General features: G+C 33.6%; 1 protein-coding gene across 1 annotated transcript; it reads right to left on the reverse strand.

The window, feature by feature from the left end:
• Positions 1–11,004: 11,004 nt before the first annotated feature.
• LOC113394292 (uncharacterized) lies at positions 11,005–15,990 on the reverse strand. Its single transcript, XM_064218395.1, has one exon. The coding sequence runs from the start codon at positions 15,988–15,990 to the stop codon at positions 11,005–11,007; it is 4,986 nt and encodes a 1,661-aa protein (XP_064074465.1).
• Positions 15,991–17,342: the final 1,352 nt, after the last annotated feature.

Genomic DNA, 17,342 nt, shown 5'->3' on the forward strand with positions numbered 1-17,342 from the left:
TCTAAGTATGGGGAATCCCCAAAATTTAATGTTTTTTTTTTCTTTTTTTGCGTGAAATCTTTTTTCTCTTACAGTAATTAAATAACATTGGTACCTATCATGCCTATATTATTATAAAATGACATAAGAAATAATGTTCTAATGACTGTTTGTCAAACTAAAATAGAGAATCTTTAAATACTCTAAACCGTTCAAACGCATTTGTAATAAAAAGTAAACTTACAATCTATTAATGTTTCCAATTTAAAGTTGTTGGACAAAGGCGGCTTCCTTATAAAATGTTTTGGAGTGTCAGAAAATATTAAGTTATCCTATAGACTCCAAGGCTCTGACAACAAAAACTTATTTACGAAAAATAATTCTTATTTGCTAATATTAAAGTTAAGATGAAATAATATACCCGAAAAAGTTATTCAGAATTACAAACATCGAGATCTGTAACTTATATCTTATTTTTTACTTAACGGAATACATAAGGAAGCTAAAATTTTAACTTAGTTCAGGAACAAAGTTTTACTTACGCGGAAATTTCTCGAAATACATAATTATCATGCATATGAAAACTGTACTGGCGCCATGTCTGCATCAACTTTTTGAGAATGTTGCTTTTTTGGAAGTAAAATTTAATATTAAACTTGAATGCAACGTTGGAAAATAAAACATTTTTATTAAAATGATTCTAATTTGACATGTTTTTTCAAATGATAAAAATAATTTGATTAATTTAGGTTATATATTTTTTTGAAACGTAGGTCCCTTACCCGTTTTAGAGTAGAGTGAACTGGCAGAAATCATCATATAATAGTGTATATGTTTATATGTCATCGGTTAGCGGTGAGGCAAATGGACCGCCTGGTAGTAAGTGGTCACCATTGCCTATAGACAATGGCACTGTAAGAAATATTAACTGTTATCTGATGAGGGTACCTACACAAACGGACTTGCACAAAGCCCTACCACCGTCTTAAGTAATCCCTCTCTTTCTATTCGTCTCTTTCTGTCTTATACGGATTTATTTAAACTATTTTTCTGTTACTATTCGAATTCACATGGGAGTTTTATTAATAGTGCTGTCATTGTAATTTAATTATTCTCAAAGGTTGGTAATTTATTTTAGTCTGTTATTTAATACACGATATAATATTGCAAAAGCAACTTCGTTTCGTCGAGTCCCACGACACCTCTGGTTTTTTTATTACCACAGCATTCGAGACAGTGGGTTCCTTGATGGCAAGTGAATTATCACAGATAATATATTTAAAAAATTATATGCTTGTAACAGCCTTTTTGGGTTTGACTTCTTGCCAAAAAAACGTCGATAACGTTTGATTAACCCTCTCTGCTTCAATTCGAGACTTCGGAATTTACAGCATCATAAGGTAAGCAATCACGAGATACTATATTAAAAATAGTACTGGATGAACAAGTGTTAGTGAATATTGAAAAACTTGGAAATTGGTACAACATCTGAATACAAATGTTATTGTCGACTTTCGCAGTTTTTTTCCCCAAGTCCATTTCCTTTATGAATAGGTTACATATTACGATGCTTCTTGAATAGAAATCGTTATTTAACGGAGTTTTAGCGTTTCCACTTAGGTACATCGAAGGATTTTACTTCTTATGTAAAACTGAAATTAATAAAATATATAATCCTGCAATTAAAAAAAAATAATTATAAAATACTGCCCACATTATAGGCCTAAACTATCAAAGCAAAAAAAAAAAGAAATGAAACGTGATCCAGATAGACAAATTCAATAACTAGTTAAAGAGTCACTCCTTAGCCGTGAGTGTGTAACATTGGTATTGTAGTGGTACCTTGTGGTTACGACTGATACTGACAAGAAATAGCAATAAAAGGATAAGGAAATAATATATAGTTAATAGTTAAATCATAATAAAGACAAAATATATACAGTAAAAAAATAACAGATGTTAATAAATATTATCTTATAGCTAACTATTAAATGGGGGAAAATAATGTCCGTTACTTGTAATACAAACCGACTTCTTAATCTTGGGGAATAAGCAAATTAGTTTTTTTTTTTGGCATTGGTTGGCGGACGAGCATATGGGTCACCTGATGTTAAGTGGTCACCACCGCCCATAAGCAAAGGCGCTGTAAGAAATATTAACCAATCCTTACATCACCTATGCGCCACCAACCTTGGGAAGATGCTATGTCCCTTGTGCCTGTGATTACACTGGCTCACTCACCCTTCTAACTGGAACACAACAATACAGAGTACAGTTATTTGGCGGTAGAATATCTGATGAGTGGGTGGTACCAACCCAGACGGGATTGCACAAAGCCCTGCCACCAAGTAAATTTCCTTTGAAATTATATTAGATATATTACTAACTAGCGAGATACCCCGGCTACGCATGTATGCAATTTATACAATTTGAGAGTAGCCTTAGCACTCAGAAATAAAATAGATTTCTATCTTTGAATTTTATTTAGAATCGGGCCATTATTTTCGGAGATTACCACAAACAAACAAATTTACAATATTTGTATAGATATTTCGATTTGTAAATCAATCTTTTCTATAAATTACAATCGGATAGAATGTTTCATCGAAACTAAACGATTGTTTGGAAGTATTTTATAGACGGGGAGACTGACAGATAATTTTGTCTTGGAAAATTGAATGGCCTCAAACCACGAAGACTACATATTTTATATTCAGATTTTTGATAATCAATGCGTCGAGTCCTTTTAATTACTCTTCATATGAAATCCCTAAGGTATTTTAATATAAAACGCTGTTGTAAAATATGTATTTTAGAGCAATAATATATTTTTCAATGCAGTGAAGTCATGAAATTTATTGCATTTATAACTTTCATTTCATAAATCATAAAACGGTGGTAAGAATGAAACTATACAACTATATGAATTCGTTTAAACATGACATTATCGTTAAAGCAAAGTGTATTTTATTGAATAAAATAAAAATAAACATGCTTAGTTTTATCTTCCTTCAAAACAAACTACATTATGATCTCGAACTGCTACTAGTAGTTATTGAAGAAGGCTCTGAATTGTTATTGTTCATGTGATCTTATGTATTTTCTGTTTTTATAAATACAATGGAGCTTTCTTTCGTCTTAAGAATTAAATCAAATCAAAATATACTTTATAGGCTTTAACCACTTTTGAATGGTCACCAAACATAAATGTACCACCGGTTCGGAACGTAGATTCTACCGAGAAGAACCGGCAAGATACTCAATAGCTACTAATAAATACAAAATTATGTCAATCAAATTAATGTCCAAATTTTTTAACCCAAATCATTACTTTTGCTTTGGCAGAAACTGTATATAAAGAAGAATTTTTATTTTTTTTCAGAAATGGCATTTTCTTTCAGTCAACACCAAGTTGGAAAGCGAATACAACACTTTCGAAATATATAGTTCCATAGTTCCTTCGAAAGAAGTTTTAAATTCTTTCAATCAGCAATTTTTATTAATAATTTAAGATTCCAATTTCAAAATTACAACAGATTTCCATTTTTAATTGTTAATGTCGACTTCAAAGAGATAGAATGTCCAAATCTTATCTTTATATTCAATTTATTCAATAAAATAGGGGGGGGGGTCCATAATTAGGTCAATCACCCAATTGGGTCAAAACTCTTAAGCCTCTTAATGCATTTAATTATCTTCTATCTATCTTATGTGAAAATAGGTCATGTTAGAAGAAATGCTCCTTTAATTCAAATACGAATACAGATAATTTTATAATGATTTTGAGACGAGTAAATTGAGATAAGCTTACAAGGGGGATATGGGAGGGGGATTTGTTTTTCATATTTGCACGTTGAATATATTATTTAATTTACATCAGTATCAACTACATCATAAATAATTTCCATTTTATATTAATGTATTTTTTTTCATAGGAGTACACTTTGAGGGATGCCTGCGATCTTGAATTATGATTAATATGTGGGGTTCCCAATCACTAAAGCTACTTTGTTGAGCGTCTTGGACACTTTAAGATCACGGCACAGTCATCCTCTCTCTTAGACGTAATATGTGCAACGTGGGTACAGAGAGTAAAATTTCGTTTGAGGTGTTTCCTCAGGGTTGTCTTAAATAAGACACGCGATTTTTCCATCCCACAGTTCCACAGCCTGTTCTTCCGATCTTGAAGACTCAGTTGTCGATGACACGAACTTTACGATAGCTTATCGCCGAGAGTTCTTATTAAACCTCCTCTAGCGTGTGCTTGATCATAACATTGTACCAACATAATATTATTATAACGTAACTACGTCTTGATAACTACCGAGAAAGACAAAAACTAATTTTTGTTTTTTTTTTTTGTTTTAATCAATAGTCGTTGGAAAATATAATGTATGTAATGTATGTAATGTATATTACGACATCGTTCAACAGTCCCCAATAGCAGATACATAGGTAGGTAACACGTGGATCCTAATTAAATATGGCGAGTTCGATACCAAGCAAACATTACTAAGTTTCACATGTGTGTATATATGTGACGATGTCCGTGGTCGAGTAGTGTGTACACCGGTTTTCATGGATACGCCACTCCGAGGTCCCGGGTTCGATTCCCAGTCGAGTCGATGTAGAAAATGTTCATAAGTTTTCTATGTTGTCTTGGGTCTGGGTGTTTGTGGAACTGTCGTTACTTCTGATTTCCATAACACAAGTGCTTAAGCTACTTAAATTGGGATCAGAGTAATGTATGTGATTGTGTCCAATATTTATTTATTTATATATGTGGGCAAAAACCGTGACAAAGTCGGAGATATTGAATCAAAAATGATTAATGACATAAGGTTTGCTAATGTAACCTATTAGTGAAATGATAATTTGAAGCTGTTACATTATTTGTTTGGACAAATATACGAAAATAAGAACATCAAGAAAAATGGACATTTATTAGTAAAAAAAGCTAATTAATTTTTATTTTAAGAATATTCGAGAGACGCCTCGGTATGACGCTATCTTCTAATTATGTAAGTAGGCCACAGCCTGAGGGTATACGAGAAACAATGTATATTCATTGGTTAGTTGGTAAGTATGTCTTTACGTTTGGGTATAATCATTAAATGGGCTGGAAAAAGTCCTTCGACTTTTGACCGACTTACTAACTTTCTTCCCTTAGACTTACTTGACATTTATTGATGTTTTGGAGAAGACATTACACGAGGCTCATGTGGTGTGCAAAGGTCTATTTAATCCCATTATGTTTTCTATTTCTGATGACATAAGTTCCTGGAATAAATCTCTTTGAGAGCATGTATTTTGTCCACAGTTATCTTTGTTAGATTTGTATCTAGTTTGTTTCTGTTATGAATAATTAAAATATATATTTTGATAAAGTAAAGAGCAATTAAAATGCTACCGTTTATATTATACCAAGCAATAAAGAGGTTATAGGCTAATTAATTCTCGGGCAGCTTGAAACGGTTTTAATCTCTTCATTTGCATGTAAAAAGAGTGTTGAAGTTTGGACCAATTAACATTACGAAAATAACATTTTTTTTTTACGAAATTGATATTTAAAGGAAACATTGTTAATTATTACTTATATATACGACTTATTGCCATTGTAAATATTACGAGTACAAAACGAATTCGTTGTAAAATGATATTCAAAAAGGATTATTTTCCTAGAAACGTGTATCGTATGATTTATTTGTCGAAAATTAAAACATTTTACAGGTTTCGGATAATTAATTATCTCACAAGCCTTATTGTCTTGCATTTTATATGAGTGTAAAATTTTGAATACAATATATCCTTTTAAAATTTTGATTTTAAAATACTCCACGGTACTCGCTGGGTTTTTCGTTATAATTCTTTCATGATCATCAACATATATAATAACACGTAATAAACATTTCTATGTTTATTAAGCAAAAACAGTGTAACTAACACAATGTTAGGTTAATCCAATTATTTCTATTATGTATGTAATATCCTGCCTGAAACTCAACAGGTATTAGCTCCACGCTTTTTTTATCAACTATATAATCTTGTGTTGAATAATATGCTTTATTTATTGGTGTATTTTTTACAAACTATCTGAATTTATGAATCGGCAAAGTTAAAAATAGTCACTTAATTTCGAATGGTATTTTTCAAACTAAAAGTAAATGCTAATTAATATTGCTGTATTGCTAGTAAATAATAACATTATCGAAGTAAACTGTTAGCTAATATTATATTATTTTCTCACTGACTGCCCTAAGCGTGACCTAACATTATTAAGAAACTTATTTTATCAGACAGTATTTGTGTTATATAAACTATTTCATGTCTTCACTAGAATTGCGTTAGAACAAAGATATTTCATTCCAACTACGTAATGATAGCTACAAATCTATATAAAGCTGCTCCTCCACAAGTGTAGGGTATTTCGGAAATGTTTGCGTTGTAGACGTGGGTTTTTTAAAGGATACAATGCTGTGTATTTATTTGTGACTTTTTAAAATATTGCAACAGTAATTACCGACTGTTTCAGAGGAAATACTTCCTAGAAATGTATAAAAATCTTAATTGACCTTGTCTACTAACAGTAGCCACTAGTCTGTTGTCATATTTTTCTTAGTCTTTCGCTGTACGACAATCTCCCCTGATGAAACGCTATACTAAAGCTTGAACGCGTCATTTTATAACATGGCGGACAAGTAATGGTACCTACCCAGACGTGTCTTCACAATGTCCTATCAAGTAGGACGCGCGCTTAGTAAATTACTAATTTATTGAATCACAATTATAAATTTACTTCATAGAGAACTGAGAAAACAAAAAACCTTAGTGATATAATCAGAAACATGAATAAAAAACTACGTGAAATTTGATTGAATATCAATCACGTAAAGATACCACAATCCGTAGCGTCTCGTATTACATGAAGTAAAGATAACGAAATATCTGAAGTTTCTGCTCAAACATTTGTGTCAGTATTCTAAGAAACAATAAACAGGCAACATTGCATTTATGCTTCAGACCGAGTTGTTACTTAGTGTTATATAAAATTTAACGAAAACTTAGGTTAAAGATTTCGTTGGCTTATCCAATATGATGGATATTAAATAAGCTAAAATCTTTATTACTATTGTATAGATTCTCTTTGTTGCCAAGATATGCTCATTCTATTAAGGGAGCGAATGTTAAACATGACGGGTACGATTCTTAGAAAACTTATAAAATGAAAATGAACACTAGGTTTGCTGTTACTTATGGATTTGAATATTCATATATTCGAATGAATTATTTATATTTTAAAAGAACTTTGAAATGTTTAAGGCTCAATGTAGATTGCTCTAAGATCGACCATCATTCTAAATTCTCCTACAACAAGTGTCTATTTCAAAGTTAACAAAAGCAAAATGTGATCAAAAATGTGTTAAAATTATTATTACGATAGTGTTTATTATATATAAGCCAAGTTAATTAAAAATGGATGGAAAAAATAATATAAACTTCAGTTTCGCATTTCAAAATAATTAACATTCAAAATGAAATTAAAATATTCATCTTTCATTATGCCCATCTGTTATTTTGCCACCAATGAATTAAACTATAATAAACTATAATTTTTTTTATTTCAACTACTGACAAAAAGTTACAATGATACAATCAAATTAAACACAACGTTAAATATAAATATGTCCGAAGTTGGATACGAAATGATTTATAAAAAAAAAACAATCGTATAACCTATTATTCTTTATTTTTCTGTTGCGATTTATTTTGATATTCATACGATTCATTTAGGGTTTGATATTTATGTTAAATTAAATTGAGATTTTACAGTACTGATTTAAAATTAGTTTGAATGCGGAAACGTTGCATTGTCATCACTTCCGGTAATCTTAAGCAGTTCAGGCACTATGTTTCGGAGATTCGGTAGTAGCAAGATATGCTCCAAAGGACTTACCTGTTTCCAATAATTCATTAAATTTCGTATCGTGGCAATGTTAAATATATAAGTAATTAAATTGTTTTTAAACTCAAAGTGTGTTAACCATTTTGCTTCGTCCCACCATGCTTGGGGACCAATACGCGCCTACATATATGTGAAAGGGGTGAGGTATACCAAGAAATCAGGCTCTCGCTGCAGATCGACGCTGACGCGACACCTCAGTTAAAAATATTTTTTTATTATCAGCACTCTAATGAAATCGACAAGAATGTTGAAATTACTAAACAGGCAGAGATTGGTCTGGTAATTACCATATTAAATGTCAAAAGTAAAACTGTATGAGAAAAAGTTAAAAAATATAATAGCAAAAAAATTAATAAATTTTCATGACACATAATATTAAACCTTACTAACCTGATATTAAAACATTTCGTGACCAATTCGAAACTATTTGCTCGTTAACTTTTCTATAATAAAAAAAAAAAAGATTTTTAAATGTCATGCAGTTTATATAAATCTAACATCGTACTCCATTGCAGAACATGGATTCAACCAAAAAACAGCAATAATATATGTAGTTATTCTTAAAATAATTGCAATATCTATTAAAATAAGAAATAGTTTAATTAAAATAAATAAAAAGAAGTTCAACATTCAAAGTCTTTGAAACATCCGACAATTTGTCTTTTAATTAAAACGCTGAATACTAGTTAACACCAAGATTGAAATTTTATTTAATTTTTAATAGTGGAAAGTTAGTTTTACGTAGTATTTTTCGTCCGTGGCTTTGCTCGCGTTTTAGAGTTTTTTCATCGGCTATTAGGCATAAAAAGTATTCTATGCCCTTACTTTTTTTTCATTACGTTATCAAATCAAATCAAAGTATTATTTAATCAAGAAGGCTCATTATTTGAATTTATGTCCGTACAATTAAGACTTAAATCTTTTATATCTGAATTAAATTTAACACAAATTTATAGCGGGAGTATCTTGTGGTTGCGCACATAGTATCTTATGCACTTTATTGGTTAGCTGGCTGGTTCGTGGCCGTTGACTGACCGTGATCAAAATTGAGTCAGAAATATTTAATAATCAACTATTGTATTATTGAAAAAGTATATTTGACATTACAAACAAGAAAATGAAATTCACGCTTGTTGCAACACTTTTCACATTTACATTACATTAGCAGCCTGTAAATTTCCCACTGCTGGGCTAAGGCCTCCTCTCCCTCTGACGAGAAGGTATGGAGCATATTCCACCACGCTGCTCCAATGCGGATTGGTGGAATACACATGTGGCAGAATTTCGTTGAAATTAGACACATGCAGGTTTCCTCACGATGTTTTCCTTCACCGCCGAGCACGAGATGAATTATAAACACAACAAATTAAGCACATGAAAACTCCGTGGTGCTTTCATGGGTTTGAACCCGCAATCATCGATTAAGATGCACGCGTTCTAACCACTGGGCCATCTAGGCCCTTACCTTCCCTTTCTTAAATATATTCAAATGTTTGCGTGAACAAAAATGTACTCTCAAGCAAACCCAACGCGACAGGAAAAAGTTCCCTGTCATTAACGACTATCATTATTTCCCGAGACATGGAAGTTAGGATCTGAACTGCAACTGAAAATTTATTGATGGTCAAAACCAACAACTTTCTAACTAATCAGGATTTGCATTACGCTTAAGTTGGACACTTGAATAAAGCGGCTACCCAATATCCATATATAATAATAATATCTTATGCCTCTAAACATCTTATAACAGACAATGGCAAACCCTAAGGAGATTATGGATTTTACTCTCAAAATGGCGAACCTTAATACAGATGGTTAGGTTAGGGACATGTGGCCAAATATAATCCAGACCAGCTGAGGAATCCAGAATTCTACGAAGACTAATAACACCAAAAAACGCTACTCCACAAGTCCAAACTCCGAGTCAATGAAGAAGTCGTCGAAGAGTTAAATGCAAAATTTTCTATGTAAATTTGCAATCCAAAAATTTAGATTGTGTTGTTGCTTGGTAACAAAATGCAGGCAAATTAAAATGACATAATTAAAATTATAAATAAAATAATATAAAGGTACTGACAGCACGTCTATGAAAAAAACATAACAAACAAAAGATGTTATACTATAGAATCCTTCTACAGTAAGGAACAATAGATTCGTTCTTCTAATTCTATTACACAGAATATCTTCAAAAGTTCTTAACTAACGGGTCCAAATGGGACAGTAAGTTTTAACAAGAATCAATTCGGTGTGGTCTCGGTGTGGCCAATCGTAGAACGGGCTAAACACAATTAATCCGCAATCCTTACTGTCCTTACTTGCACTTTTAAACTAAAACTCCACACTGTTGATAAAACTCTAACTTTATTAAAGTAAAGAAATGTATTGTACAAATTATTAAACAAAACTATTGCGTGATCTAGGATTAATACAACGCCATCTAGTGGTCGGATGCGCAAAGCAAAATTAGTATGGGTGAGTATGATGTTGACGTGAGCGAAACTATACCGCGATTCAAGAGTACACTAGCGCCATCTATTACGCGTATGCTTAGTTATAACTTACGATACTAATAGAATATAATTTATGAATTTTTTTGAATGGCAAATTATTATTGAATTAAACATTCCGCCCACCAAAGAACTTGTTCTTTTAGTAATTTATATAAAATAAATAAATTCTTAAATGATAACTAACGTTTACCATGCTTACCGCCCACCATGAAATACGGAAGCAAAACAAAGTACAAGAATATATCAAATAACATATAGGAGTCGAATTAAAAATAACTTAACCTAATTTACATACGATGTTTCTGTTATGCACATACATTAAATGGTACTTGGCAGAATAGAAACCTTATTGAGTGGACGTTTGATCAATCCATTCTTAGTTTTAATAGTCAATACTCTAGTGAGTCCATCATGGCCAGAATGTTTTTGTTCTATTTTGCCAAGTAACCATTTTGTTGGTGGTAGGTTATGGTCCTTAATCACAACAATATTGCCTATTTCCGGATCTTGCTTCTTATTGAACCACTTGTACCTTTGATTGAGACTAACTAGCTATTCTTCTGACCATTTTTTCCAAAAATCATTTATCATCTTTTGTGTCATCTTCCATCTCTGCAAGCCAGTTACATGTACGTCAGTCGAAGCCTCATCAGGAATCGCAACCATTTGCTCACCGATTAAAAAATGACCGGGAGTTAATGGCTGTGGATCTCCGGGATCTTCACTCAAGTATGACATGGGCCTTGAATTAAGGCAGGCTTCAATCTGGGTCAAAATAGTCGAGAGTTCCTCGAAAGTTAAAGTAGAATCTCCAATTACGCGTTTAAGATGTGTTTTGGCTGATTTTATGCCTGCTTCCCATAGACCACCAAAGTTGGGTGCGTTTGGTGGGATAAAATGCCACGAGGTTCCGTCGTTTGCGAGTACCTGAGCGATTTCTATAGGGAGCTTTGATTGTGCATTGAGGAACATGTCTCTTAACTCTCTTTCCGCTCCTATAAAATTAGTTCCATTGTCACTATATAAATCGACGCATTGTCCTCTTCGGGATACAAATCGACGAAATGCAGAAATGAAGCCCTTTGATGACAAGTCCGATACTGCCTCTAGATGTATCGCCTTGGTGGACATACATATGAAGAGGCATATGTACCCCTTATATGATTTTGATCCTCTTCCAGGTGAGAACCTAATATTTATAAACCCAGTGAAGTCAACACCAGAAGATTTAAAGGGTCTTGAAGGTTTCAGCCTACATTTTGGAAGCTGACCCATAAGCTGATTGTTATTTTGTTGGGAAAATCGTAAACATTTAACACATTCTCGATAACATTTTTTGACTCTTTCTCTAGCCCGTACTATCCAATACTTGGAACGTAGATAATTTAGCATGATTTGCGGCCCACCATGCATCGTTTTATAATGAGCATCAGTTATTAATAATGAAGTAAGATGGCTATTACTCGGTAAAATAACTGGATGCTTCACATCAAATCTTGCTTCTGACTCCTTAATACGACCACCTACTCTTAAGACTTTATTTTTGTCTAACATAGGGTAGAGAGTGTGTAGTGAACTTTTTCTTTTAACTTCTCCATGAGACCTTATCTGTTGTATTTCTTCCGCATAATAAATATTTTGGGTGTTTCTTATAATTGTTCTAAGAACTTCCTCCATTTCTTTCACAGTAATCATTTCAAACTCCTTGATCCTTCGTTCTTTTGATAGTATTACTCTATTTTTCTTAGATAACTTTAATATGTCTATGTATCTCTTACAATAAGCTAAAATCCTGACCATTCTTGTTAAGTTTGAAAATCTCGTCCAGACCAATTCCTCTTCTGATTGAATGATGGCTGTTAAAGTCTTTATGGGTCGCTCCTCAATAGTGGTGGAGAAATCATCGCGTAAAACATATGTACTATTGTGGTGAAGGCAGTTTGGACCGTGCCACCACAGCATGAGACCAGCTAAATCAGCACCCTTTATACCTCTCGAAGCACAATCTGCAGGATTATTAATTGTTTCGATGTGACGGAACTGACTGGAATCTAGCATGGTATGAATTTCAGAAACTCTGTTACTAACAAATGTATTCCATCGCGTCGGTTCTCCACGGACCCAAGCTAATACAACTGTGGAATCTGACCATGCGTATAAATCTTCTTTAGGTATTTGCATAATTTGCGAAACTTCGTGTATCAATTTAGTCGCAAGTAAGGCGGCGCATAATTCTAGCCGAGGAATGCTAATTTCTTTCTCAACTGGAGATACCTTCGTTTTGGATGTCACTAAATTAACACGAATATTGCCAAAACCATCCGTCACTTTCATATATACAGCACCAGCGTACGCTGCTTGAGATGCATCTGCAAACGTGTGTAGTTCTATTTTGTCACCTTTATGAGACTGTAACCATCTTGGTATAACTATATTTCTTACGTTGTGCAGATCTTGACGAAATGAGCACCATTCTTTGTGCAACTCGGCTGGTAATTTCTCATCCCATTCTAACTTAGCCTTCCATAATTTTTGGATGAATATCTTGGCTGTTATAATTACCGGCGAAATCCATCCCATTGGATCATATAATCTAGCAATTTCAGATAGAACCTTGCGCTTCGTAATACTTTCACATAAATTTGGTAATTGTAGTGTATATTCGAAACTATCACTGTTTTTATTCCAACTAATACCCAATACCTTAATCATATTATTGATTTTAAAAATTAAGGGTTGGTCTAATTTCTTACACTCTTCTTGAATATGATTCATTAATCTCTCACTGTTACTACACCATTTTTGTAAACAAAACCCGCCTGCACTCATCAGGTTATTCATTTCTTCAAATATCTCTACTGCTTCCATCTCCGTCTCACATCCTGTTAGCAGGTCATCTATGTAATAATCCTGAAGGGCGATTTTAGCTGCACGCGGGTACTGTGCTTCCTCATCCTTTGCAAGTTGTTGTAATGCCTTAACAGCCAAATAAGGAGCACAGGCTGTACCGAAAGTAAGTCTCAAAAGTTTATAATGTTCAATTGGATCATTAGGGTTCGATCGCCAAAGAATGCGCTGAAAGTCAGTGTCCTTCTCGTCAACTCGAACTTGTCTGTACATTTGTACCAAATCTGCTAGTATGCAAAAAGGATGACGTCTCCATCGCATCAAAATGTGGCGCAGATCTTGCTGCAGCTTCGGTCCAACAAGAAAACAATCGTTTAAGGACACTCTGTTAATACCTTTGCATGACGCATCGAAGACAATGCGTACCCTTGTAGTCTCTTTATCCTCTCGGACCACTGGATGATGAGGCAAGTACACAGCCTTTGTGTTATGTATGTCATCAATTTTCTGAATCCGTACCATATGATTTTGGTCTTTGTATCCATTAATTACGCGTTTATATTCTTCATATAGTGGTGGATTATTTTGTAATTTTCGCTCTAAGTAGTAGAATCTACGCAAGGCTATATCTCTTGTCTTACCTTCAACACATCTTGGCTTATGCTCTTTGAAAGGTAATTGCACCACGTATCGACCTTCGTTGTCTCTTGTAGTAGTGGCTTCAAAAAATTGTTCACACTTGAGTTCTTCTTTAGTAAACTTCTTCGAAATTGCATCAGGCTCTCTTTCAATTTCCCAGAATTTTTTTAATAGGTCATCCTCCTTTACTCGTATATGAAAACCAACTAATTGGGGGTTTGTTGAAATTAAATTGGTTCTTACTCGATCTGATAGAACCCAACCAAATTGTGTCTCTTGTGCTATCGGGCCCTTCTCTGTTGGATGTTTTAAGAGGCCTTTTAGAATTATGTCTTCATATACTTCTACTCCTAGAATCATATCGATTTTTGCAGGTGATCCATACTCAGGGTCAGCCAAGCTAAGGCTCTTAATTTCTGGCCAGTCGGTAATCTTTGTTTGACATGTTGGTAAAAATGATGTCAACTTTCTCAATACGTAAGCATCAACATTTATTGTGTGCTTTGATTTTTGGTTGTGAATAGACTCTAAGCTTAATGACACCATGTTTCTTGATCTTGCTAACTTATCACCTATACCAGAGACTAGACCATTGATATTGGTTCTCTTTAAACCCAGTGATTGTGTCGTTGCTTCATTTATAAAAGAACCCTCTGAACATGGATCAATAAGAACTCGTACAACTTGTGAGTACCCATTGGCAGAACTTGCTCTGACTATTGCAGTAGCCAACAACATCTCCTTCTGATTTTTTTTAGTAACTAAATGAGCTACCACTGGTGTCTCCTTTTCAATATTGTCCTTATTGATAGATTGAGCTTCTGCTAAACTTGGTAGTTCGCTCCTCTCCAGATGCAACAGTGTGTGGTGTCGTCTGCCGCAGCGGCGGCAGCAAGTTGACGATCGACATTCTTTAACGGAATGTGTAGGTGCAAAACAATTGAAGCAGAGTCTCCTTGATTGTATTATTTCGGTTCTCTCTTTAGGAGTCTGCTTTGCAAATTGTTTGCATTGATACAATAGATGCTGACCTTTGCAAATAGTACAAGTAGGATTTGCTCGTTTATTATCTTCTTGGGCGGTGGAATGAAACACTTTCGGTTTGGTGTTGTTGTAGTGCATAGTTGGGGATTTTACGACGGACTTGTTGTTGCCACTAATCATTTCGAATGTCCGGAATCTTGACTCTAAGAAATTTACTAGTTGATTCCACGTCGGTAATGTGTCCGAGTCTAACTCACTGACCTTTGCTTCCCACAACTTTCTTGATTCTGAATCAAGTCTTGAGACCACGATATAGTTAACGATTACATCCCATGAGGTGGTATCTATGCCCATGTTTTGCAATGATTTAAGCGATGAAGATGTAACATCCAGTAGTGACTTGATGGAACTTGCAGAATCAGTGGCATTTCTTTGTGAGAGTAAACGTTTCATGATTTCGTTGCAGTTATAGCGTTTGTTGTTATAACGGCGAATCAATTGCTCATAAGCGTCTTCATAATTAGAATCTGTTGTGGTTAAATTCCTTAGTAATATTTCCGGTTCCCCTGTTAGACTACTCTTTAAATAGTGCATCTTCTGTACTGGACTCAATGCAGTATTTTGATGAATTAATGAGGTAAACATATCGTGAAAGGTTTGCCATTCCTCATATAGTCCAGAAAATTTTGGTAATTGGATCTGTGGTAATTTCACCTTTGTATTCGATAGGACCAATCCTTCAGGACCATGTGCTTGTGGTGAAAAGGCATTTGCACTAAACAATCGGAGATCATCCTTGATTCTAGCTTTATATTCTGTATAAATATCTTCAAATACTGTGTACATATCTTCGGTGAAGTATGGTAATTTAGCCTTTTCCTCTCTCTTAATACTGCCAACTATATCACCGTGTATATTGATGAAAGCTTCGAACAATCTATTTAAGTTTTCTAATTTTGATTCTATATAAGAAGCCTTCAATCTATCTTTGGATGTTTTTTTATAATTTATAAAAGCTTTCTTTAATTGCTCTAATGTATCTTCCTGTTTCATAAGTAACTTCTCCATTGTACAATTTCCAAAATATTTCTTAAGTCCTTTTTAAACCAATTTTTTCTGAGTCAATTTTTAATCCAAATTTTCTAAGTGTTTTTAATGCAAATTTTTCTAAGTCAATTTTTAATCCAAATTTTTCTAAGTCAATTTTTTAATCCAAATTTTCTAAGTCCTTTTAAATGCAAATATAAGTCTTTAACACAACTCACCGTAGTCCACAATTTTTTATTCCGAACATACACTATTCATAACACTGTAATCCAAATTCCACACAAGTCCCGAACATACACTATTCATAACACTGTAATCCAAATTCCACACAATTCCCGGGTTTCGGCACCAGATGTCCTTACTTGCACTTTTAAACTAAAACTCCACACTGTTGATAAAACTCTAACTTTATTAAAGTAAAGAAATGTATTGTACAAATTATTAAACAAAACTATTGCGTGATCTAGGATTAATACAACGCCATCTAGTGGTCGGATGCGCAAAGCAAAATTAGTATGGGTGAGTATGATGTTGACGTGAGCGAAACTATACCGCGATTCAAGAGTACACTAGCGCCATCTATTACGCGTATGCTTAGTTATAACTTACGATACTAATAGAATATAATTTATGAATTTTTTTGAATGGCAAATTATTATTGAATTAAACACTTACTTCAAATTAATCCCTGATCTTAAGGGTTTTTCACACGCTTACTCTCCAAGCTTCCGTATTACAAGATAATATTATAAACTTGGGTATTAGGGTTAATTTCCTGGTGTGTGAGTTCATCGATTATTGTGTGAAGTATGATTTTAAATTGTCAAATTACCTACACAGAAATTACGTAATCGATAGCATATATTGCGACATACTTTTAAGAATTATGAGCAAATTAAAAAAAAAATTAATTTAAACACGATATCGTGTTAAGAAGAAAATTGAATCCCCACTGCTGGGAAAAACTGTTCCCTCTACCTTAATTGACAGTTTGGAGCTTATTCTGCAACGCTACTCCAACTCTGCTGCTTTGTATAGTGATAAGAATATGATTTTTGTAGCGAGACTGTCTAGGTGGTAAATGTTATGAAGGTGGTACCTATCTAGATGGGCCTGCACAAAGCCCTTAAACCACATATTCTACCACCAAATATCAATACTTAGTATTCATGTATTCCGATGAAAAGGGTAAAAGAGTCATAGTAACATTGATCACTTTGATAGAATCAGTGATAATCATTGTATGTGCACGAGAAGTAAGGATAAGCTTACAACGCCAAGTTTCCGGCCCCGCAAAGTCAATAAATCCTTTTTGGGGCAAGGTATCCGTTTCAATAATAAAATTCCGCAATCATTTTTAACTTTGCCGTTTT

This window comes from Vanessa tameamea, chromosome 22 (genome assembly GCF_037043105.1).
Source record: "Vanessa tameamea isolate UH-Manoa-2023 chromosome 22, ilVanTame1 primary haplotype, whole genome shotgun sequence".
Taxonomy (NCBI): domain Eukaryota; kingdom Metazoa; phylum Arthropoda; class Insecta; order Lepidoptera; family Nymphalidae; genus Vanessa; species Vanessa tameamea.